Source organism: Cherax quadricarinatus, chromosome 43 (assembly GCF_038502225.1).
Source record: "Cherax quadricarinatus isolate ZL_2023a chromosome 43, ASM3850222v1, whole genome shotgun sequence".
Taxonomy (NCBI): domain Eukaryota; kingdom Metazoa; phylum Arthropoda; class Malacostraca; order Decapoda; family Parastacidae; genus Cherax; species Cherax quadricarinatus.
This window is the reverse complement of record NC_091334.1, coordinates 12103093-12129232: the sequence shown is the minus strand read 5'-3', so window position 1 is coordinate 12129232 and position 26140 is coordinate 12103093. Positions and strand designations below refer to the sequence as shown.

The 26140-nt window shown below is 41.2% G+C and overlaps 1 protein-coding gene across 1 annotated transcript in view; it reads right to left on the bottom strand.

Moving 5' to 3' along the window:
• Positions 1–26140, bottom strand: part of LOC128694266 (solute carrier family 23 member 1) — a 123162-nt gene that overhangs the window by 17286 nt on the left and 79736 nt on the right. Inside the window, exons 6-12 of the mRNA XM_053784305.2 lie at positions 20096–20222; positions 14910–15030; positions 13235–13376; positions 12681–12794; positions 4752–4891; positions 1802–2041; positions 610–739 (exon numbers count right to left, since the gene is read on the bottom strand). Coding sequence (XP_053640280.1) covers positions 610–739; positions 1802–2041; positions 4752–4891; positions 12681–12794; positions 13235–13376; positions 14910–15030; positions 20096–20222 — 1014 coding nt within the window. The remainder of the gene's footprint in view (positions 1–609; positions 740–1801; positions 2042–4751; positions 4892–12680; positions 12795–13234; positions 13377–14909; positions 15031–20095; positions 20223–26140) is intronic.

Below are 26140 nucleotides of genomic sequence, written 5' to 3'. Positions count from 1 at the left end.
CGTCTGGAGACATAAAACACTCTTACTGATTTTAATGTGTACCTGCATGCCAGCACAGTATGTAGGTGTATTTAAGTACAGGTATACATAACTATAATTATCAGAATATATATAAAATATGAAAACTTTTAAAAACACTTAAAATTTTGGAGTTTCCAGACATAATGGAAGACTTAGTGCTTACAGATCTCACAGAGAATGTAAACAAACTGGGTGGGGTGCGGTGACCATATTAGAAAGTCAGGTGGGGGAGCCGTATAGCGAGTTTTGTTCATAATTTGAAATGACCGTATTAGCGGAATGCCGTAAAGCTAAACGCCGTAAAGCGGGGCCCTACTGTATATAGATTTGTATATCAGGGAAAATAAAAATATCAACCCCATGGGCATCCAACAGTAAGGTTAAGCCACTAACAAGCAGTAATAATACCAATCCAAGAACAAAGCCAATGAATATCATAGAGAAAATCAAAGATGAATAAATACTGTAATTCAAAATTTCAAAGGCAGCTTACTTTACCCTTTGATACTGTACTAGTCAGGCAGTTAAAAGACCAAAGTAGTCATATCTATCAAATTAGTACCAGGTGCATGGTTACCATGGACTTACCTGGTATAGTGTTGTCAAGTAATATACCTAAAAGTCCACCCACAAACATTGAAGTCTGCAGCAGCACTGTTAGGATCTGGTTTACACTGGGCTCCCCAGTCTGGATCATGCCAGGATTTGCCTCCATCCACTGGTGACAAAAATAATTTACTAGCCAACAAATCCTAGGTGGGGATACAATGGTCAGAGATACCAGAAGAAACAGCCCTACATGACACTATTTGCTCAATGCATGAAGCTAATTAACTTTCACTGTCCAGATTTCATGAAATTAATTAAATTAATTTATTTTTTTTATTTCTTTGCATTATATACAATGTGTGATTTTTTATTTTTTAACACGTCAGTCGTCTCCCACTAAGGCACGGTGACCCAAAAAGAAAGGATATCCCCAAAAAGAAAATACTTTCATCATTGAACACTTTCACCTCACTCATACATAATCACTGTCTTTGCAGAGGAAAAGTACAAAGAAAGCCACTAACATACCTGAGCATTTTGGGCAGACTAATGCTTACACACTACTAAAAATTAAACATAGGCTATGGAGTGGTGAATTTTAATTATTCATTATTTTACATTATTACAAAAGAGAGGTAGCCAAAAATTTTATAACTAATAAGATTTATAGTAGAGAGGTAGTATAAAACAAATAATAATATTACTCAGTGTCAACTTAAACACGAAAAAAATTCTGATATGGTAGAGAATCTTTTTTCTGAAGGTAATGCCACCCAATATATGAAATTTGATAGAAAATTCATGGAATTACACAGACACAAAGTTAGTGATCTCAGCACAATTTATGCATTGCCAATTTCAGCACTATTTTAAGCCACACTGCCTAATCGTAAGCATTTGTGTATGGGTTTATTTAATATTCTGACACTAATATAGATTATTCATTTGCTAGAGCTAACTAGTCAGCTTCACAATCAAATGTGACAGGTCATCTGGAATGAACTAGAATTTTGTAGTTGGAACCTCTTCAGAATACTGATGATGCCCACATTGTTTGCTAGCACAAGCTAGCAAACAATCTACTGCATTAATAGTCATCTTGCATGATGGTTGTGTTGGGTAAACATAGTTCTCACTCTGTTACAAAATGTCATATAGACCAGGGTAGTGTCACAATGCAGACATATCAATTCTTACTGCAACAACAAATACTGAATATTTTTTTTGTTACCTTGGGAAGTGCCAGGCCGAGGAAGATGGAGAAGCCTATTATGAAGAGGTTCCTGGAGGAGTTTAGGTTAATGTACTGGAGGGTGGAGATGCCAACAGCAGTGATCATCGAGAACATGACACAGAATACGCCACCAATTACTGGCTCAGGAATGGTCACAAACAATGCCCCAAATTTGCCCAGCATCCCGAACACCAGCATGATCAGTGCCCCAAACTGCACAACACGTCGACTACCAACCTGTAACAACAAACCTTATCTATAACATTATGTAACTCAGCAACCATTTACAACACCTTTGACATAGATTTGGTGTCTTTTTATGAATGTAATAATACTATACAGTAATAATGATATAAATATTAAAGGTGGATTTGGTGCACTTTTTGTGAATACAGTATAATGATATATAACATTCTTCAAGTCTTCCTTCTGCACCAGGCAGTCTTAACACTCCTACAAAACTATGCAATCCTAGTTCAGAAATACAATACCATACAATCTCAGTGCAAAACTACAACACTACTTGTAATGCTAGTACCCACATACAGCACTGCTAGTATCCACCTATAACACTACACACAATGCCAATACCAACCTATACTACCACACACACACAGCTAGTACCCACCTACAAAACTATGCATACTACAGGTCCACATCCCTTTATCCGAAATTCTGAAATTCAAAAAGTTTCAAAAACCGAAGTTTTTCATGGAGTGTGGAGCATCAGTCTTCTTCTTCTGTTGGGTTTCAGGACCACTGACAGGGTGAGCGTCAGTCATCTCTACATAACCTCCAATGCCACCACGTGGTGGAGTGACCCAGCACTGACAGCCAGTGGCAGGCGTCAGTGTGCCTCAGTGCTTGTAGTGTTCACACGTGCGTCTGCTGTTCGCTGGTATTTTGTTTTTGCTTTTTATTTTGTGACTGTTAAATTTCACTTTGAAAACGTCAAAAATAGCTGCAGATACCCCTATGGGTAACAATGAGAAAAAGAAAAGCATCTGACGTTATCAATAATGCAGAAAGTAGAGTTAGTGCAGAAGCTTGATTGTGGTGCATCAGTGAGGCATTACAGGAAGCTGACATCAAAGAAATGCTGAACACTGACAATGATGCACCTATTGCACATTCCTTGAGTGATGGTGAAATTCCTGAAATGGTGTTAAATACAAATAAGCATGAGAATAGTAGTGATGATGATACTGTGAACACAGGTGATAAAGTCCCCATAGACGATATGGTGAAAATGTATGATCAGCTAATTGCTGGCCTTGAACAACATGCATTTATCAGTGAGCAAGAGATTATGGCAATTTACTCAGAGAGATTGCTCTAGACAGAAACCTATGTTAATAAGACAGATGCCATCTGTCGGTCGTCTTGAGAATCATGTTCCTGGTCTATAATTATCCCATTATTTCATTTATCAATATATTACTCTATAAATAAACCATAGTAGTATTTGTAGTCTATTTATCCCACTTAGTGTGAGTATTCATATGTTTTTGCTGCAGTGTTAATGTTTGATCATGGGGTGCTGCCGTAGACCCCACCTTCATTCTGAAATTCGAAACACTACTGGCCCAAAGGGTTTCGGATAAAGGGATGTGGACCTGTGCTAGTACATATCTACAACACAATACTGTTAGTGTCCACCTACAACTTAAAAGCTTGTATATCAGAATATTGTCAAATAGCGTATCCCTCCTACACAGTATTTTATTTACAAATAAATAACAAAAAAGGCACAATACCGTGACTGGAATGATACACAAATAACCCGCACATAAAAGAGAGAAGCTTACGACGACGTTTTGGTCCGACTTGGACCATTGACAAAGTCACACTAACCAAAGGTGGAGCAGGACGGCTATATATAGGCAGGAAGAGGTAGTGGTAGGAGTAGTACAAGAATTGTATGTAATACCGACAAGATGAAATTAAGACACAAGCACAACACCCGGGAATCCTCATTTTTTCTTTTTCTTCTTCTTCCTCTTCCCCTTTCCTCTTTCCTTTTCTCCTCTGGGTTGTCTTTCTCTCTCCTGTCTCGTGTTTCTGTTCCTTCTTCATTTATTTCACCACTTCCCCTTTCACGCACCTCTGTGCGCTTGCTCTCCCTCTGTGGGCATCTAGCTCTCTTGCAGTGCTCCCCTTCCTTTGTATTTGACTGGCTCGTCCTCCTTATTTCCCACTTCTACCACTACCACTACTACTACCTCTTCTTCTTCTACTACTACTACAACTACTGATGATATTAAGACACATGTGCGGCGTCTGGTTGTCTTCGTTGTGGACGTTTCGCCATCCAGTGGCTGGCTGGATGGCGAAACGTCTACGTTGGGGATGCCCGGGTGTTGTGCATGTGTCTTAATTTCATCTTGTCGGTATTATATACAATTCTTGTACTACTACTACTACTACTACCACTACCTCTTCCTGCCTATATATAGCCGTCCTGCTCCACCTCTGGTTGACACCATGCCTAACCCTTCTAGGGTAGGGTAGGTGCCTGAGCCCGAGCCTTTAGCTCATAAGACTGTCATTCCCATTAGCCCCCTTGGGGCGGGGATGGCAGACCAGAGAGGCCTAGCTTGTGGCTAGGCCTGGGGACAGTTGGTCCCAAAGATGAGGAGGTACTTGTACCTCCTCCCATGGGAGACTTAGGTCTCAGACACTCCCTAAAGAGGGAGCCAAAGCCGGGCCACCACTTGGAAAAAGCCCGGGCCGGGAGAATACCGGCGGATCTTTAATAATAATAACCTCTGGTTAGTGTGACTTTGTCAATGGTCCAAGTCGGACCGAAACGTCGTCGTAAGCTTCTCTCTTTTATGTGCGGGTTATTTGTGTTTTATTTACATGCTGTATGTATACCATACATACAATATAACATTAACATCTACAAACTGTACATTAACTATATACCAAGGAACGAGATACCAGCCTTTGTAACTCCAATGGCACCGATGTTCTCAGAGTAGGAGGTCGTGCCATTGCCAGTGCCCCAAAGGCCTGCTATAATGCATCCAATGCCCTCAATGCCAATGCCTCGGTTAATAGCATGGAGAGGAGGAGGTGGAGCACCTGTTGGAGAAGGTACTGTAATTCAGTCTCAAATGTTCTCTCTCAGCTTGTCAGTTGTATGAAATATCTGAGAATATTAGGACAGATTCCTACACCAAGATGCGTTACAGATTATAGGATATAAGTCATAAGAGTAAAAATGAAAGGAGGAAAGTTAATACACAGAATAAACTTTGTTACAATAACCATTCACATGGGTTCAGCACTTCATTTAATATTATTTGTAGTATAAATAACCAGTCACTGTAAATTAATGATAAAAATGTGATGGTGAATGTACCATCATTACCGAGGCAGGTTCAAAACTCAAAAATAAGCATGTGAAAACTGATACTACTTAACCCTCATGGGTTTGGAATAAGGGTTAATTTGTATCAAACCCCCTACAGGTTTAGTGCTCCCATTCATGGAGTCATAATATGGCACCAATATACAAACTAATATAGTATAGTATTTAACAACTTAGTAAGGAAAACTTAGGAAACAGGATTCCACTCTACTGTTCTTAATAGAAACTTAGTTATGGTGCAGGGTTGACATCTTGGTCATTTAATCTAGAGACCTAGATATCTATGACCACCTCAGCAGGACACTAAGCATCCTCACTGACAAAATTACATTGAAAAGTATTATTTTTCAAAGAATCATGATAGTAAACAAATATTTGGATTCTGGAGGGTTGAGACATGTAACCCTATTTTCCCCATATGTTTTTCACTCCATAAGTCATGGAAATCACTGGTATTACAGTTTTCAAGAATGTAACATGCATGAATTATGTACATCTGCACTAGCAAACTGGTAATGATGGCACCAACTGTTTGTTAAAAGTTCTAAACAACCAAGTGATTCTAATGCTTTTTAAATTATACAACCATGCGGATGGGGTTGTAGGCGCCCTTATCAAACACAAACAATAAATATAAATCAGGAACGTACACGGTAAGCTGTCCAATATACAAGTACAGTTAGAAATAGAAATACAAATAGCTAGAGCTTCATTTAAGGAGGTTATTAATAGAGTATTCAAGAGGTTGCTAGTAGAATTGTGCCAGAATGTGTAGACAAAAGGGATTTTGAAGGGTTTGAGGCTAACCCTGAGAGGATTATGCCAGTTGAGGAATCCATTGTGGCATTGGGAAAGTCCTTGGGGTTGGAGGTTAGTGGGGAGGATGTGGAAGAGTTGGTGGAGGAGGACAATGAAGAACTAACCACTGATGAGCTGATAGATCAACTTCAACAGCAAGAGGCCAGACCTGAGGAAACTGGTTCAGAGGAGGGGAGAGAGAAATTGAAGAAGTTGCCTACTACAAAGATTAAGGAAATCTGTGCAAAGTGGCTTGAAGTGCAAACCTTCATGGATGAAAATCACCCTCACGCAGCTATTGCAAGCCGTGTTGGCAACCTGTACACTGACAATGTTGTGAAACACTTTAGGGAAGTCATAAAGGAACGAGAGGTACAGGCCACTATGGACAGATATGTTGTGCGAAAGAAGTCCAGTGACTCTGAAGCTGGTCCTAGTGGCATTAAAAGAAGAAGGGAAGTAACCCCAGAAAAGGACTCGACACCTCAAGTCTTAATGGAAGGGGATTCCCCTTCTAAACACTAACACTCTCTCCCCTCCTCCCATCACATCAATCATCACCAGATCTTCAATAAAAGTAAGTGTCATGTAATTGTGCATGCCTTTTTCAGTTTGTGTGTATTAAAATTAACATTTCATGTGGTAAAAATTTTTTTTTTCATACTTTTGGGAGTCTTGCACGGATTAATTTGATTTCCATTATTTCTTATGGGGAAAATTCATTCGCATACCAATTATTTCGCATACCAATGAGCCCTCTTGCACGGATTAAAATCGGTATGTGGGGGTCCACTGTATATATACATATGTATGGAAGACGGTAAGGTACCTAGGGATTGGCAGAGAGCATGCATAGTTTCTTTGTATAAAGGCAAAGGGGATAAAAGAGAGTGCAAAAATTATAGGGGGATAAGTCTGTTGAGTTATAGGTAGTAGGTTGGTAGACAGCAACCACCCAGGGAGGTACTACCGTCCTGCCAAGTGAGTGTAAAACGAAAGCCTGTAATTGTTTTACATGATGGTAGGATTGCTGGTGTCCTTTTTTCTGTCTCATGAACATGCAAGATTTCAGGTATGTCTTGCTACTTCTACTTACACTTAGGTCACACTACACATACATGTACAAGCACATATATACACACCCCTCTGGGTTTTCTTCTATTTTCTTTCTAGTTCTTATTCTTGTTTATTTCCTCTTATCTCCATGGGGAAGTGGAACAGAATTCTTCCTCCGTAAGCCATGCGTGTTGTAAGAGGCGACTAAAATGCCGGGAGCAAGGAGCTAGTAACCTCTTCTCCTGTATATATTACTAAATGTAAAAGGAGAAACATTCGTTTTTCCTTTTGGGCCACCCCGCCTCAGTGGGATACGGCCGGTGTGTTGAAAGAAAGAAAGAAGTCTGTTGAGTATACCTGGCAAAGTGTATGGTAGAGTTATTATTGAAAGAATTAAGAGTAAGACGGAGAATAGGATAGCAGATGAACAAGGAGGCTTTAGGAAAGGTAGGGGGTGTGTGGACCAGGTGTTTACAGTGAAACATATAAGTGAACAGTATTTAGATAAGGCTAAAGAAGTCTTTGTGGCATTTATGGATTTGGAAAAGGCGTATGACAGGGTGGATAGGGGAGCAATGTGGCAGATGTTGCAGGTGTATGGTGTAGGAGGTAGGTTACTGAAAGCAGTGAAGAGTTTTTACGAGGACAGTGAGGCTCAAGTTAGAGTATGTAGGAAAGAAGGAAATTATTTCCCAGTAAAAGTAGGCCTTAGACAAGGATGTGTGATGTCACCGTGGTTGTTTAATATATTTATAGATGGGGTTGTAAGAGAAGTAAATGCGAGGGTCTTGGCAAGAGGCGTGGAGTTAAAAGATAAAGAATCACACATTAAGTGGGAGTTGTCACAGTTGCTCTTTGCTGATGACACTGTGCTCTTGGGAGATTCTGAAGAGAAGTTGCAGAGATTGGTGGATGAATTTGGTAGGGTGTGCAAAAGAAGAAAATTGAAAGTGAATACAGGAAAGAGTAAGGTTATGAGGATAACAAAAAGATTAGGTGATGAAAGATTGGATATCAGATTGGAGGGAGAGAGTATGGAGGAGGTGAATGTATTCAGATATTTGGGAGTGGACGTGTCAGCGGATGGGTCTATGAAAGATGAGGTGAATCATAGAATTGATGAGGGGTGAGTGGTGCACTTAGGAGTCTGTGGAGACAAAGAACTTTGTCCTTGGAGGCAAAGAGGGGAATGTATGAGAGTATAGTTTTACCAACGCTCTTATATGGGTGTGAAGCATGGGTGATGAATGTTGCAGCGAGGAGAAGGCTGGAGGCAGTGGAGATGTCATGTCTGAGAGCAATGTGTGGTGTGAATATAATGCAGAGAATTCGTAGTTTGGAAGTTAGGAGGAGGTGCGGGATTACCAAAACTGTTGTCCAGAGGGCTGAGGAAGGGTTGTTGAGGTGGTTGGGACATGTGGAGAGAATGGAGCGAAACAGAATAACTTCAAGAGTGTATCAGTCTGTAGTGGAAGGAAGGCAGGGTAGGGGTCGGCCTAGGAAAGGTTGGAGGGAGGGGGTAAAGGAGGTTTTGTGTGCGAGGGGCTTGGACTTCCAGCAGGCATGCGTGAGCGTGTTTGATAGGAGTGAATGGAGACAAATGGTTTTTAATACTTGACGTGCTGTTGGAGTGTGAGCAAAGTAACATTTATGAAGGGGTTCAGGGAAACCGGCAGGCCGGACTTGAGTCCTGGAGATGGGAAGTACAGTGCCTGCACTCTGAAGGAGGGGTGTTAATGTTGCAGTTTAAAAACTGTAGTGTAAAGCACCCTTCTGGCAAGACAGTGATGGAGTGAATGATGGTGAAAGTTTTTCTTTTTCGGGCCACCCTGCCTTGGTGGGAATCGGCCAGTGTGATAATAAATATATATATTAAATTTTGGGGAATCAAATTCAAAATGGGAATTGACACAGTTACTTTTTGCTGATGATACTGTGCTTTTGGGAGATTCTAAAGAAAAATTGCAAAGGTTAGTGGATGAGTTTGGGAATGTGTGTAATGGTAGAAAGTTGAAAGTGAACATAGAAAAGAGTAAGGTAATGAGGGTATCAAATGATTTAGATAAAGAAAAATTGGATATCAAATTGGGGAGGAGGGGTATGGAAGAAGTGAATGTTTTCAGATACTCGGGAGTTGACGTGTTGGCGGATGGATTTATGAAGGATGAGGTTAATCATAGAATTGATGAGGGAAAAAAGGTGAGTGGTGCGTTGAGGTATATGTGGAGTCAAAAAACGTTATCTATGGAGGCAAAGAAGGGAATGTATGAAAGTATAGTAGTACCAACACTCTTATATGGGTGTGAAGCTTGGGTGGTAAATGCAGCAGCGAGGAGACGGTTGGAGGCAGTGGCGATGTCCTGTTTAAGGGCTATGTGTGGTGCAAATATTATGCAGAAAATTCGGAGTGTGGAAATTAGGAAAAGGTGTGGAGTTAATAAAAGTATTAGTCAGAGGGCAGAAGAGGGGTTGTTGAGGTGGTTTGGTCATTTAGAGAGAATGGATCAAAGTAGAATGACATGGAAAGCATATAAATCTATAGGGGAAGGAAGGAGGGGTAGGGGTCGTCCTCGAAAGGGTTGGAGAGAGGGGGTAAAGGAGGTTTTGTGGGCAAGGGGCTTGGACTTCCAGCAAGCGTGCATGAGTGTGTTAGATAGGAGTGAATGGAGACGAATGGTACTTGGGACCTGACGATCTGTTGGAGTGTGAGCAGGGTAATATTTAGTGAAGGGATTCAGTTAAACCAGTTATTTTTATATAGCCGGACTTGAGTCCTGGAAATGGGAAGTACAGTGCCTGCACTCTAAAGGAGGGGTTCGGGATATTGGCAGTTTGGAGGGATATGTTGGCTCTGGTGGCCTGGTGGCTAACGCTCTTGGTTCACACGGCGAGGGCCTGGGTTCGATTCCCAGCCAGAGTAGAAACATTGGACGTGTTTCTTTCCACCTGTTGTCTATGTTCCCCATCAGTAAAATGGGTACCTGGGTGTTAGTCGACTCGTGTGGGTCGCATCCCGGGACACTGACCTAATTTGCCCGAAATGCAGAGCATAACAAGGGAGTTTCTATATAGTAGTATGTCATTGTTGTCAGCTAGGACTGTATACCTTGTACATGTACTTGTAGTAAATAAAGATATTATTATTATATATCTTTATACTTATTTGCTTCTAAGCTGTTGTGTTCTGGGCACCTCTGCAAAAACAGTGATTATGTGTGAGTGAGGTGAAAGTGCTCAATGATGATGAAAGTATTTTCTTTTTGGGGATTTTCTTTCTTTTTGGGTCACCCTGCCTCGGTGGGAGACGGCCAACTTGTTAAAAAAAATATATATATATATATATAAAATGTGAAATATATCAGAGTATTACACGATCCCAGAGTAGTGGCACTATCAATCAATCGATCAAGTTTATTCTCTGTAAAGATTACAATGCGGGGTTTACATATTATAGGATATTGTGTGGTTTACATATTTTAAAATACTAATTACAGAGAGAGCCACTATCACATCTAGCATGACTAGGTATTTCGGGAAGACTAAGATTAATTCAAAACTCTATATTGGTACAGATTATGGAGCATGTTGATATTAAGGCTAAGTAACTGCATTACAGTTCGTAAATTTAGCAATGTGAATGATTTTGTCTTGGTACAATACATAGTTTTTTATTGAAGCTCCTATATTGGAGTATCACAGGCAAACTTATGACTAGTTTAAGATTCATTAGGTAATAGTTTTATTACGTATTTCAATGCTTATACTCAATTGGGTGAGTAAGTGTGAATTGTGGGGAATCACAACTATCGAGGGGAGGTCTAGGTTGTTTTTTGTGTGTATGATACAAGAGTATGGGTGGTTTTCATGTAGTTAGCTGACGGTGGGGTGTGTCAGGGAGATAAGATGTTTTCTAATGGTAGTTTTGAAGTTGATCATTGTGTCTGCAGTTCTAGAGTTTCAGGTAAGGCGTTCCAGATTTTAGGTCCTTTTACGTACATTGAATTTTTGTATAGGTTTAGCCGGACACGGGGAATGTCACAGAGATTTGTGTGCCTGGTGTTATGCCTGTAGGTCCTGTCACAGCTATCAAGAAAGTGTTTTAGGTCAGGGCTAATATTGGAATTTAAGGTTCTGTAAATGTAGGTTGCACAGTAGTAAGTGTGGATGTTTTGTACAGTGAGTAAGTTTAGATCTATGAAGAGTAGGGGGGTGTATTGCCTGGGATTGGACTGCACGATTATTCTTACTGTGGTTTTTTTGTTGGGTTATTATTGGCTTTAGGTGTGCTGCTGCAGTTGATCCCCAAGCACAAATAGCATAGGCGAGGTAGGGATAGATGAGTGAATAGTATAGTGTGAGAAGGGCTGATTGTGGCACGTAGTAACGTACATTTCTTGGAGAGGATCCCAGCCATTTTGGATACTTTTTTGTTATGTACTGGATATGAGTGCTGAAATTCAGGTTGCTGTTGAGGTGCAGGCCTAGGAATTTGCCCTCATTATGTGTGGCAATAAGAGTGTTGTCAATCTTCATGTAAAGTTGTGCAACACCTGCTCTGTTACCAAACATAATATAGAAGGTTTTGTCAGTGTTAAGTGTAAGTTTATTGGCTGTCATCCAAGTAGATATTTTTAGTAGCTACTATAGTAGCATGTACAACAGTGACCTATTAGTAATATACTGTTATTACATATTTTTTGTATAATAACTTTTATTTCTACAAGTACATACATGTACAATGTATACAGGCCTAACTGACATCAATGACATGCTACTATATAGAAAATCCCTTGCTATGCAGAGCATTTCGGGCAAATTAGGTCAATTTTGTCCCAGGATGTGACCCACACCAGTCGACTAACACCCTGGTACCTATTTTACTGAAAGGTGAACAGGGACAGCAGGTGTCTTAAGGAAACACATCCTAATGTTCCCACCTGTACTGGGGATTGAACCACGGACTTCAGTGCTAGTAAGCCTTTAACCAGGAAAAGCTATCCTATATGCTGTATAAAACTGAATGTCACTGCAAGATTTGTGAGGGAAGTTTATCAGTATCAGTACTGTACTGAAATAAATTAAATATCATTAAAATTAAAACTAGACACCATATTTCTGTTGCTCCCAATCCCGTCACATGATGGTCTATAAAATACACTTCACTAAAGTTACAGCTATTTGCTTGGATGCCGCATAGGATCATTAACAAGAACATGGGAAAAATATAACACCAAATATGTTGCCAGAAATACATGCATATAACCTGTATGACATCAGTTCCACATGCAAGATCAGCAACTTCAGAATAGCTTTCAGGAACCTTAATTAAAAAATGTTCTGCATACTATGGGGTCTTCTCCATGCACACCTAAATGTCACCCACCTACGTACAAATATTGTATAATGCTGAAATAAAGAATCTTTAAGTATGACATACATCACCTATAAATAAAGGTTAAATTTTGATAGCTGGAAGGAAGTTAGACTGTGAATGTGCTTAAACTGATCTACTAATAGTAATGAAGGACATCACACAAAACATTGTTTTAAAACAAACACATGCATTCAGCTAATATATTAAAAATCTTACTTGTTGCAAGCAAAATCATACAATTAATGATTATTACTGTAAACCAAATGACTTGCCTGCAATTCTGGCACATGCGTAGTAGTCACCAACGCTCTCTACCATGGAGGCGAGAACACCTGCCACCATACCAAACACTCCAGATATTGACACTGTTGGCAGCCCCCATTGACCTGAAGAAGTAAACACCAGTTAAGTTATTTTTAATACAGGGTGTCCACAAAAACACTTCCCAATTTCAAACAGGTATAACATGCAACTTTATTGTAATAATCTTTCACAGTTAGTAGCTTCTGATGCAGGATTTCATTCAGTTTCATGTGGTATAGGGTAGCATTAAAGGCACTCAATGTGTGCCCCTCTGGTTGCTTGGCAAACATCCATGCGATAGTCCAGTTCGGTCCAGACGCTCTGCAGCATATTTGGAGTTATCATGTGAACTGCTTCAGTGATCGAAATTTTCAGCTTCTCCAGGGTTACAGGTAGTGGTGGTACGTAAACTATGCTCTTCACGTACCCCCAAAGAAAGAAGTCACAAACAGTTAGGTCCGGTGACCTCGCAGGCCACTTGCAGAGGTCACCGGACCTAACTGTAGGTCAAAAGCTTACTTACATGGATAGGGAATTCTGAACCATGGGGAACCACCAAGAAGCTCTGTAGTCAAGTCAGTCCTGGCCTTGTTACCTGCAGGAAACACCCCAGCAGTTGTAAGGATGGCACAAAATCCCCATGAGAATATGATTGCCAGCAATACCTGAAGAAAAGGTAAGTGACAACTCTAATCATACATAACACATCTTGTGATATAAATTCATATTTTTCACAAAGTAGACCGCTAAAACAAAGGTGGATGAAAACACCACCAAGTGAGAGGAGGGGGCTTTTCAAATAGGGTGCCTAAATAGTGAGGCTATTTATCAAAGGGCTTAGCGCTTCTTTTTGATTATAATAATAATAATAATATTTATCTAAGGAATTAAGCTTCCCTTTTCTTTCTTTCCTTGCATCAAATCTGATTACTGCCCTTTCCCAAATAATGTATGACATGTACAGGTTTAGTGCTTCCTCAGGAATATTATCCAATGAGTGGCTTATCATATGACTAAGCTCCACATTAAGAGAAAATTTTCTCCACAAATACTGTCATCCTTCCACAAAAGGAAAAGATGTATAATAACCACACAAGACAGAAAATGCTACATGAAAGAAAATTTTACACTGTTCAATATAAAAATGAAAGAGAAGAGCAAACTACTGCTTTAGTGGCAATAGCAAGAAGGGGAACAAGGAAAAAGTACCATGATAGATGTAATAATTATGACTGCAGAGAGTATGTAAAACAAATCCCCTGCACTGATGTAAAATTATACTTTAAAAAATAAAAACCTAGAACTTTAATGAAATTCTTCTTTCTTTCAACACACCGGCCGTATCCCACCAAGGCGGGGCGGCCCAAAAGGAAAAACGAAAGCTTCTCCTTTTACATTCAGTAATATATACAGGAGAAGAGGTTACTAGCCCCTTGCTCCCGGCATTTTAGTTGCCTCTTACAACACGCATGGCTTACGGAGGAAGAATTCTGTTCCACTTCCCCACGGAGATAAGAGGAAATAAACAAGAACAAGAACTAGAAAGAAAATAGAAGAAAACCCAGAGGGGGTGTGTATATATATGCTTGTACTTGTATGTGTAGTGTGACCGAAGTGTAAGAAGAAGTGGCAAGACATACCTGTAATCTTGCATGTTTATGAGACAGACAAAAGACACCAGCAATCCTACCATCATGTAAAACAATTACAGACTTTTGTTTTACACTCACTTGGCAGAATGGTAGTACCCCCCTGGATGGTTGCTGTCTACCAGCCTACTACCTACATTTAATGAAATTACTTTGCTAAATGTTTTTCTGCTCTATACTGCTTTGCTTTTACAATACCAGCAGTGATCATTCGTCAAATAACCTGCATGTAGAAGTTGGAACACGTTCACATAACCTGTGGACATTAAAGACACTGAGTCAGCTGATTCAATGAAAGCCGAGGCCTCCAACTCTACCCTGTTCTCTACATGTATATTGCTTAATACTGTACAAAGTTCTACAGTAAAGGCTTTAAAATATGTGGCTGTAGGGTAACTCTTAATCTGTAAAATAAATGCAGGAATTCTAAACCTAAATCCTGTAGAGCCTTTAAGTTTAAAAAACAAAGAGAGTGTAAGTGAATGAGTGTTGGAGTGAGAGACAGTAAGTTGGTCACAAAAAAGAAATAACCTAGCAACTTTACTTTACCGGGAAAAGCTTGAAGATTTGGATTTTGGAAACACCAAAACCAACACTCTTGGAGTAGGTGGGAAATGGGAAGGGAACGTTCATCATATACTGTGAGAAGATTATTATCAAGGCTATGGTCCTGTGGAAGAGAGAGAGACTTATAATGACAGTCAAGTGAATTAATTTATATGAGAACTTATGACCTTTCCAGGGGGTACCTTGAAGCTGGTAAAGGTTCTCAATCAAAAGGAATAAAGAGCTATCCTCCCCTTTCTCGGATCAATCTTGGTTATGCTCCATTTCTCAGTTACTCTATAACCCTCATGCATTTAGGGCTTTCCTATGAATATAGTACTGTACTGTATAATAATAATAATGGGGAAATTGTACATTACCTTTTGTCTTGACAAGTGTGGGCTGCATCATCTTGTCAAAAAAAAAAAAAAAAAAAAAAGCGTATACGTATGTAATAATAAACCTGTCAAGGTCATAGTGTGTCTGGGAAAGGTAATCAGGTATGATTCCAAGAGGTGGAGGGTAGATTTTTTTGCTGCGTTATACACAATGCATTAATATCTATTCAATAATATGGAGAACACAATTGTTCTGCTACTCTTACCTTCCTTGGTTCAAACCTGATAATCTCCCATTCCTCACACTGTTCGACTTGTGAGGAAGTGCTATACCCAGACAAGTGTAATAATAATAATAATGATAATAATATTTTAAATAAATAACAAAAAGGCACAATACCGTGACTGGAACGATACACAAATAACCCTCACATAAAAGAGAGAAGGTTACGACGACGTTTCGGTCCGACTTGGACCATTGACAAAGTCACTTTGTCTATAGTCCAAGTCGGACCGAAACGTCGTCGTAACCTTCTCTCTTTTATGTGCGGGTTATTTGTGTAATAATATTATCCTTTCAAGGTGCCTCGATGCTGATGAATGGCTCTTGATTCAAAGAATTTGATCAACAGCCATTCAAGGGCCTTCTCTTTCCTTGAATCTAATCTGATTGTCTCCCATTTTCCTGATGCTGTATGACCCCAAAATATTTAGTGCTCCCCATAAATGCACAAAACAATAAAAATAGCCCCACACAATTCTAAGACTAGTTTTTGTATATATACTCGTATCCTAACCTTTAGGTAAGGTGTATTATTGCCTGATGGGCTTTTTATCTAAGGGACTGGAGTTATCCTCTTTTCTCACAGGACAAACCTTACTACTATTTCCCAAGCACTGTGTGACACACATGGGTTTAACTCAACTATGAAAACAATAATCCCTCTCCTGTCGTCTACCTGTGTTTAATATTAATAGTTCATTTTTTATGTCATATAAATAATGTAGTTTAAATGAATTAATACAGTGGTACGCACAGTCACTAACAATGATGATCTGATAAGAAATGTCACCATATCAAAAACAATATACTCAGATCACAACATAATTGAGGTTCAGACATGTATGCGTGGAGCCCCAGACCGACATAATGAGACTAGTCACGAGGGAGCATTCACCAAATTCAACTTCAATAACAAAAACATAAAGTGGGACCAAGTAAACCAAGTCCTAACCGATATAAGCTGGGAAGATATACTAAGCAACACAGACCCCAACTTATGCCTAGAACAGATTAACTCGGTGGCACTCGATGTATGCACAAGGCTTATTCCTCTAAGAAAAAGGAGGAGTAGATGTAAAACAGAAAGAGACAGGCGCTCCTTTTACAGGCGACGGAAAAGAATAACAGAGCGGCTAAAAGAGGTCAATATATCTGAAATGCGTAGGGAGACACTGGTCAGAGAAATAGCAAGCATCGAACTTAAGCTAAAAGAATCCTTTAGGAGTCAGGAATCGCGGGAAGAACTAAAAGCCATAAATGAAATCGAAAGAAACCCAAAGTATTTCTTCTCCTATGAAAAATCAAAATCGAGAACAACGTCCAGTATTGGGCCCCTACTTAAACAAGATGGGTCCTACACAGATGACAGCAAGGAAATGAGTGAGCTACTCAAGTCCCAATATGACTCAGTTTTTAGCAAGCCGCTAACCAGACTGAGAGTCGAAGATCAAAATGAATTTTTTATGAGAGAGCCACAAAATTTGATTAACACAAGCCTATCCGATGTTATCCTTACGCCAAATGACTTCGAACAGGCGATAAATGACATGCCCATGCACTCTGCCCCAGGGCCAGACTCATGGAACTCTGTGTTCATCAAGAACTGCAAGAAGCCCCTATCACGAGCCTTTTCAATCCTATGGAGAGGGAGCATGGACACGGGGGTCGTCCCACAGTTACTAAAAACAACAGACATAGCCCCACTCCACAAAGGGGGCAGTAAAGCAACAGCAAAGAACTACAGACCAATAGCACTAACATCCCATATCATAAAAATCTTTGAAAGGGTCCTAAGAAGCAAGATCACCACCCATCTAGAAACCCATCAGTTACACAACCCAGGGCAACATGGGTTTAGAACAGGTCGCTCCTGTCTGTCTCAACTATTGGATCACTCCGACAAGGTCCTAAATGCACTAGAAGACAAAAATAATGCAGATGTAATATATACAGACTTTGCAAAAGCCTTCGACAAGTGTGACCATGGCGTAATAGCGCACAAAATGCGTGCTAAAGGAATAACAGGAAAAGTCGGTCGATGGATCTATAATTTCCTCACTAACAGAACACAGAGAGTAGTCGTCAACAGAGTAAAGTCCGAGGCAGCTACGGTGAAAAGCTCTGTTCCACAAGGCACAGTACTCGCTCCCATCTTGTTCCTCATCCTTATATCCGACATAGACAAGGATGTCAGCCACAGCACCGTGTCTTCCTTTGCAGATGACACCCGAATCTGCATGACAGTGTCTTCCATTGCAGACACTGCAAGGCTCCAGGCAGACATCAACCAAATCTTTCAGTGGGCTGCAGAAAACTATATGAAGTTCAACGATGAGAAATTTCAATTACTCAGATATGGTAAACATGAGGAAATTAAATCTTCAGAGTACAAAACAAATTCTGGCCACAAAATAGAGCGAAACACCAACGTCAAAGACCTGGGAGTGATTATGTCGGAGGATCTCACCTTCAAGGACCATAACATTGTATCAATCGCATCTGCTAGAAAAATGACAGGATGGATAATGAGAACCTTCAAAACTAGGGAGGCCAAGCCCATGATGACACTCTTCAGGTCACTTGTTCTATCTAGGCTGGAATATTGCTGCACACTAACAGCACCTTTCAAGGCAGGTGAAATTGCCGACCTAGAAAATGTACAGAGAACTTTCACGGCGCGCATAACGGAGATAAAACACCTCAATTACTGGGAGCGCTTGAGGTTCCTAAACCTGTATTCCCTGGAACGCAGGAGGGAGAGATACATGATTATATACACCTGGAAAATCCTAGAGGGACTAGTACCGAACTTGCACACGAAAATCACTCACTACGAAAGCAAAAGACTTGGCAGACGATGCACCATCCCCCCAATGAAAAGCAGGGGTGTCACTAGCACGTTAAGAGACCATACAATAAGTGTCAGGGGCCCGAGACTGTTCAACTGCCTCCCAGCACACATAAGGGGGATTACCAACAGACCCCTGGCAGTCTTCAAGCTGGCACTGGACAAGCACCTAAAGTCAGTTCCTGATCAGCCGGGCTGTGGCTCGTACGTTGGTTTGCGTGCAGCAACAGCCTGGTTGATCAGGCTCTGATCCACCAGGAGGCCTGGTCACAGACCGGGCCGCGGGGGCGTTGACCCCCGGAACTCTCTCCAGGTAAACTCCAGGTAATTACACAATGCATTTCAGGCAGCTATTCACAAGGCTTACATGTTACTTAAGAACTAGACAGACTATTAAGTAGGACTTCTTATGCAATTAACTATAATCATAAGTACAATAAAAAAGGTAGCTAATAAATGATCAATTACAAAAAAAAATACACATTCTGATCTCTTCCCTCTTCTTTTACCTGTTTCTCCCATTTGATGAGAGACTCGTCATGCCATGCAGTTACACGCCATATAATCACCTCCATTCAATTGTCATCAGTAACTGCATGGCTAACTATCTTCACCATCATCGTCACTGTCATCATCACAAGTCATCAGAGTGCGTTTGTCTAACCTTACGAGTGTGGCGTTTTGTTTGTTCATTATTTATTAAACCACAACATGTATGTACAGTATATACAATACATGTATGTATTTTACGATGTTTTCATGTGTTTCATGACTGTCCATGGTTCAATAGGTTAAGAAAGCAGTATTGTTAGGCTAAGTAAATGCTATTATTATATTTCCCTACAATATATTTGTGCACCAAACATTGGCGATTTTTTAACATTTGCGAGGTTCTCGATCCCCTAACCCTCGCGAATGTGGAGGACCACCTGTACTTCGATGCCAGTGAAGGGTCTCTGGTTCCGAAGTATATAATCTACTCTTCATTTCCTTTGATTGAATTTAAGTGCTTTCCATTCCTATGGCACTGTACAACCCATGAATGTAGTACTGCACTCCTACTGTTCTCGAAATAGATAGTAGAAAAATAAATGAATATCTTTATTTCTACAAGTACATGTACAAGGTATACAGGCCAAGCTGATATCAATGACATACTACTACATAGAAAGCCGCTTCTTATGCAGAGCATTTCGGGCAAATTAGGTAAATTTTGTCCCAGGATGCGACCCACACCAGTCGACTAACACCCAGGTACCCACTTTACTGATGGGTGAACATGAACAACCGGTGTAAGGAAACACGCCCAATGTTTCTACCCTTGCTGGGAATCGAACCTGAACACCCACCGTGTGAAGCGAGAGCTTTTGCCCTAGGCCATGGGCCACCGTGGGGGAAATGGACAAATTCTTTTTGAGGATTCCTCACATCGTTAAGTCCTAAGTTGGAGCACTGTCACATCATGGAAATTAAGAGAGGAGTCCTTGCTGGTTTCTTTCAGCAGTGCTGAGTTCCTGAACGATGAATTCAAATAACTAATGCCTTCAAGCCCTTAAAATTTCCTATCAACATCCTCAACACTGGCTTTTAGAAGGTCACTACTAGCATTCATCAAATTTCTAAAGCTAAGAACGACACAAGATTGTACCTACTTACAGGGAATTACCATCGTTATCATAAAAATTCACGGACTTCACACGACCAAAGCTAAACAACTTACATGAAGGAGATCCCCCAGTGGAGCGAGGCTTTGTTTGCTGCCACGTCAAAGAGCGACAGTCCTACCAGTGTCACAGTAGGGACGATAGTCAGAGGTGTGATCCACTTCAGCAAGATACCAATTACACCTGAAAGGAGAGCAAGATATTCAGATCACCAGGCATTCAGACATACGGATATCTGGATCACAGTGCATATAACACCTCCACATTATTGGATATTTTAACATAAATAATCGAAGTGAAGTTAGTGAACCATGGAACATGGTAGGGAGGGAGGGGGTAGATGGATGGTGTATCGAAGCATCTGGAAAGAAGTCAATCTCTGAAGGCAAAAAATGGAATGCACCAGAGTATAGTGCGTGTCTGGCATTAATTTTCATAAGAAGAAGATGACGGCATTGCCACTGGTAATCGGGATTCCCCAGTGGGAGTAAATGCCCAAGAGCTGATCCGGGAATATGCAAGATTGTGATGTCCTCTGTACAAAGGTTCCATGAGGTTGCTGTGTTTGAAAAGTTATATATCAATGGTATACAATACTGGCAAGATGAATTAAGTTGAAAAATCCAGCCTACTAGTGACAATGTCTTGGTTTGCTGCTTCACACCGGACTCCAGTATATACCTCAGCGCCAATATTCCTGCCTGAGGTTCTGGTTCTTCAAGACTGCAGTGCTCATTACCTGCACCTACACTGACGGACTAATTACCTCGTCTTCTACTGTCTTCTGTATATATTTCTAGTCTTCATATTATGCCCATGTATTGCATTAACAAAGCCACTGGATGGCGAAACGTGTTCCAAAGTAAACATACTCAGATGCATCCTTTGACTACCACCCACAGGATGGGTATGGCGTTCATAATAAAGATGTTAAACTAACTAAACTCAAATGTTGTACATGTGTGTAAATGTTGTCGGTATTGTATACCACTGATATACATTATTACTACTGGCTTATTCTCCCAGTAACTAATACCGCCATCACCTAATCTGTATATACTATTTATTGTTCGGCATTGTATATCTTTGTACATAATAACTCATCAATTAACCTCACTCGACTGGCTATTCGTAAGATTTCACCTCAGGGTCTCTCTCCAATCCCTATTAATACAAATGTCTTGTTCTCTATATACTTCAGGCATCGAATGTTTCCCACCAAGGCAGGGTAGCCCGAAAAAAGAAAAACTTTCGTCATTCAATCCATCATTGCCTTGCCAGGGGCGCGCTTACACTAGTCACAAAACTCCAACTTGCCGCCTCCAGGACTCAAGTCCGGCCTGCCGGTTTCCCTGAACCCCTGGAGCTCCCTAAATCATGGACCAATAGCCTCATTATTCCCATTCCGAAGCCCAATCAACAAAACTCATTTCGCCCAATATCCCTTACTAGCTGCTTGTGTAAAACATTCGAAAGGATGATTCTTAATCGTCTTATGCACAGAATTAAGCAATTCTTGTATCCCCGGTTGCATGGTTTCATGCATGGAAGGAGTGTGCGTCATTGCATTACCACCTTTCTCACTCTCCACACTGACAGCTCATACACTACCTTCCTTGACCTTAAATCCGCTTTTGATGTAGCCAATCGACATGTAATCATTAGTGAACTTGCCAGAATGGATGTTGGAGGATGGCTTCTCCGCTGGATTGAAGGTTACCTGTCCAACAGAAAGTCGTCTGTGTTGTTCCAGGGACATAGAAGTGTAACTAAAGATTTTGAATTAGGAACCCCACAGGGAGGTGTGCTTAGTCCCACCCTTTTCAACATTTTGATTAATGCCTTACTTAATGCCATGCCTAGCCAGCCCAATCATTATATGGTTAGTTTTGCTGATGACATAATGATTCACACCACCGGATTCTCCAACACCCAAAACATTCTTAATCATGTACTAGCCTCGTGTCAGGACCTGGGGTTAATAATCTCAGGGGATAAAACAAAGATACTCAACAGGCGTCCTCCTCGGAAGAGAGGCACAGTTCGTCAGATCCAGTTGCATGATGGGTCTCTTCTAGAATATGCAAGCAGATACAGGTATCTAGGCTTTGAGGTTCCACTACTTGGACCTGTTGTAACGAGACTTTGTCGCCAATACAAAGAAAGGCTGAGAGCACTTAGAGTTGTGGCAGGTTTTCACCCCAGGTATGGAGCTAATGTTAAAATTGTGAAAATGATATATCTTGCTTATATTAGATCATTGGTTGATTATGCTGCGCCACTACTTGCTCTCGTGTCTGACTGGAAGCTTGGAGGGCTGGAAAAACTGCAGAACGAAGCAATGAGGATCATTTTAGGATGCCCTCGTACTGCCAAAATTTTAAATATGCGTAAAGAACTTAATATTCCAAGCATTAGAGATCGTGTTACTGAAAGAAATATCCTTATTGGGGTCAATATGCTTAGTCTAGCCCATTCAAACCCCTGCACAGAAGCCCTCCAAACTTTCCTCAGCACTGGTCAACATCCTTCCAGATGGATCGAAAAAACTGGAACCGACCTCCGCATGAACCAGCTACATGATCTATATCAAGTTAGACAACAGAGACATTTCCCTGCTCCATGGGATATTACCCCATTCCAAACTACCATTTCTCCATTTCCCCCCAAAACTCTTCTTAAATCACAACCAAAGCTTCGTCTTGAAGCCAAACATGATGCCTTAAGCTGTATTGATAACTTAGTCACACAGAACACTCTTTCACAAATTATTTACGTTGATGGTTCTGTTCACCAGTCCACTGGTGCAGCTGGTAGTGCTGCTGTTGTCACACAGTGATGGCTCTCATAAAGAAATTGGAGCACGCATCAATAACTGGGCCTCTACCCTTCAAACAGAACTGTTTGCCATACTCCTTGCACTCAAATGTGTCCATGTATCTAAGGTTGACACTTTAATTGTAACTGATTCTCTGTCATCCATAAATGCTCTCAACTCATTAAGTATAAATTGTGGCATGCTTGTGTCAGAAGCCAGACATAGGTATGGTAAGATTGTGGACAGTGGAGTCAGAGTGCACATGCTGTGGATTCCATCTCACATTGGTCTTCAGATGCATGATAAAACTGATAAATTGGCTAAGCTGTATGCTTTCAAAGAGGGGGTAGATTACAATCTTGGGTTGTCAGTTAGCAGTTTGAGAACAATAATACGAAAAGAACTTCAAATGAACTTTATTGACTTAAGACTTAGGGAGATTGACACAAGTCAGTCCATCTATCATCATTCTATCATGCAGGAGGAGCCACATGTCTATGGTGCATCCAACAAGATAAGCAGACTCTTGGATGTCACTACTGCCCGGCTCCGGCTGGGTTACAAGTATCTATGGCAGGTTAAATCACCACCACCAGATGTAGACCAAACGAAATGTAAACTTTGCCAGATGGACTATTGTCACACCTTGCGTCATTATGTACTGGAGTGTGATCAAATTAATGAATTTAGAAACAACTCACTCAGAAATGTTCAAGAAATGGCTAAGTATTTTATCCACAGTGGTATATTACAGACCATTCTGGAGAAATACCCTGACTTTGCTAGCTGTAAATAATGCATTACCATGTGTGTGTGTGTGTGTGTGTGTGTGTGTACTCACCTATTTGTACTCACCTATTTGTGGTTGCAGGGGTCGAGTCCTAGCTCCTGGCCCCGCCTCTTCACCGGTTGCTACTAGACCCTCTCTCTCCCCGCTCCATGAGCTTTATCAAACCTCGTCTTAAAACTGTGTATGGTTCCTGCCTCCACTACGTCATTTTCTAGGCTATTCCACTGCCTTACAACTCTATGACTGAAGAAATACTTCCTACTATCTCTCTGACTCATTTGTGTCTTCAACTTCCAATTGTGGCCTCTTGTTTCTGTGTCCCCTCCCTGGAACATCCTGTCCTTGTCCACCTTGTCTATTCCACGCAGTATTTTATATGTCGTTATCATGTCTCCCCTGACCCTCCTGTCCTCCAGTGTCGTCAGGCCGATTTCCCTTAATCTTTCTTCATAGGACATTCCCCTTAGCTCTGGAACTAACCTTGTCGCAAACCTTTGTACTTTCTCTAGTTTCTTGACGTGCTTTATCAAGTGCGGGTTCCAAACAGGTGCTGCATACTCCAGTATGGGCCTGACATACACGGTGTACAGTGTCTTGAATGATTCCTTACTAAGGTGTCGGAATGCTGTTCTCAGGTTTGCCAGGCGCCCATATGCTGCAGCAGTTATCTGATTGATGTGTGCTTCCGGAGACATGCTCGGTGTTATACTCACCCCAAGATCTTTCTCCTTGAGTGAGGTTTGCAGTCTTTGGCCACCTAGCCTATACTCTGTCTGTGGTCTTCTGTGCCCTTCCCCTATCTTCATGACTTTGCATTTGGCAGGATTAAATTCGAGAAGCCATTTGCTGGACCAGGTGTCCAGTCTGTCCAGGTCTCTTTGAAGTCCTGCCTGGTCCTCATCAGATTTAATTCTCCTCATTAACTTCACATCATCTGCAAACAGGGACACTTCTGAGTCTAACCCTTCCGTCATGTCGTTCACATATACCAAAAATAGCACTGGTCCTAGGACCGACCCCTGTGGGACCCCGCTCGTCACAGGTGCCCACTGTGATACATCATTACGTACCATGACTCGTTGTTGCCTCCCTGTCAGGTATTCTCTGATCCATTGCAGTGCCCTTCCTGTTATATGCGCCTGATGCTCTAGCTTCTGCACTAATCTCTTGTGAGGAACTGTGTCAAAGGCCTTCTTGCAGTCCAAGAAGATGCAATCAACCCACCCCTCTCTCTCTTGTCTTACTTCTGTTATTTTATCATAAAACTCCAGAAGGTTTGTGACACAGGATTTGCCTTCCGTGAATCCGTGCTGGTTGGCATTTATACTCCTGTTCCGTTCCAGGTGCTCCACCACTCTCCTCCTGATAATCTTCTCCATAATTTTGCATACTATACACGTCAATGACACAGGTCTATAGTTTAGTGCCTCTTTTCTGTCTCCTTTTTTGAAAATGGGAACTACATTTGCCGTCTTCCATACCTCAGGTAGTTGCCCAGTTTCCAGGGATGTGTTGAAGATTGTGGTAAGTGGTACGCACAACATATCTGCTCCCTCTCTAAGGACCCATGGAGAGATGTTGTCCGGTCCCATTGCCTTTGAGGTATCGATGTCCCTTAGCAGTTTCTTCACCTCCTCCTCATCTGTATGTATGTCGTCCAACACTTGTTGGTGTATTCCTTGTTGGTGTCCCCATCTGGTCTGTCCCCCCAGAGTCCTTCCTGTCTCTACTGTAAATACTTCCTTAAATCTCGTGTTGAGCTCCTCACATACCTCTTGATCGTTTCTTGTGAGTTCTCCACCTTCTTTCCTCAGCCTTATCACCTGGTCCTTGACTGTTGTCTTCCTCCTAATGTGGCTATACAGCAGTTTCGGGTCAGATTTGACTTTCGATGCTATGTCGTTTTCATACTGTCGCTGGGCCTCCCTCCTTATCTGCGCATACTCGTTTCTGGCTCTTCTACTAATCTCCTTGTTTTCCTGGGTCCTATGCCTCCTGTACCTTTTCCATTCTCTGTTGCACTTAGTTTTTGCCTCCCTACACCTTCGGGTAAACCAAGGACTCGTTTTGGTCTTCCTATTATTTCTGTTTCCCTTGGGAACAAAACTTTCCTCTGCCTCCTTGCACTTTGTTGCCACATATTCCATCATCTCGTTTACTGATTTTCCTACCATTTCTCTGTCCCACTGAACCTCCTGCAGGAAGTTTCTCATACCTGTGTAGTCCCCCCTTTTATAGTTTGGCCTGTCCCCTTCAGTTCCTGTTACCTTCTCCACTTGTAACTCTACTATATAGTCAAAACTCAGAACCACATGATCGCTAGCTCCAAGGGGCCTCTCGTAAGTGATGTCCTCGATGTCTGAACTGCTCAGGGTGAACACAAGATCCAGTCTTGCTGGCTCATCCTCCCCTCTCTCTCTGGTTGTGTCCCTGACATGTTGATGCATGAGGTTTTCAAGTACCACATCCATCATCTTGGCTCTCCATGTTTCG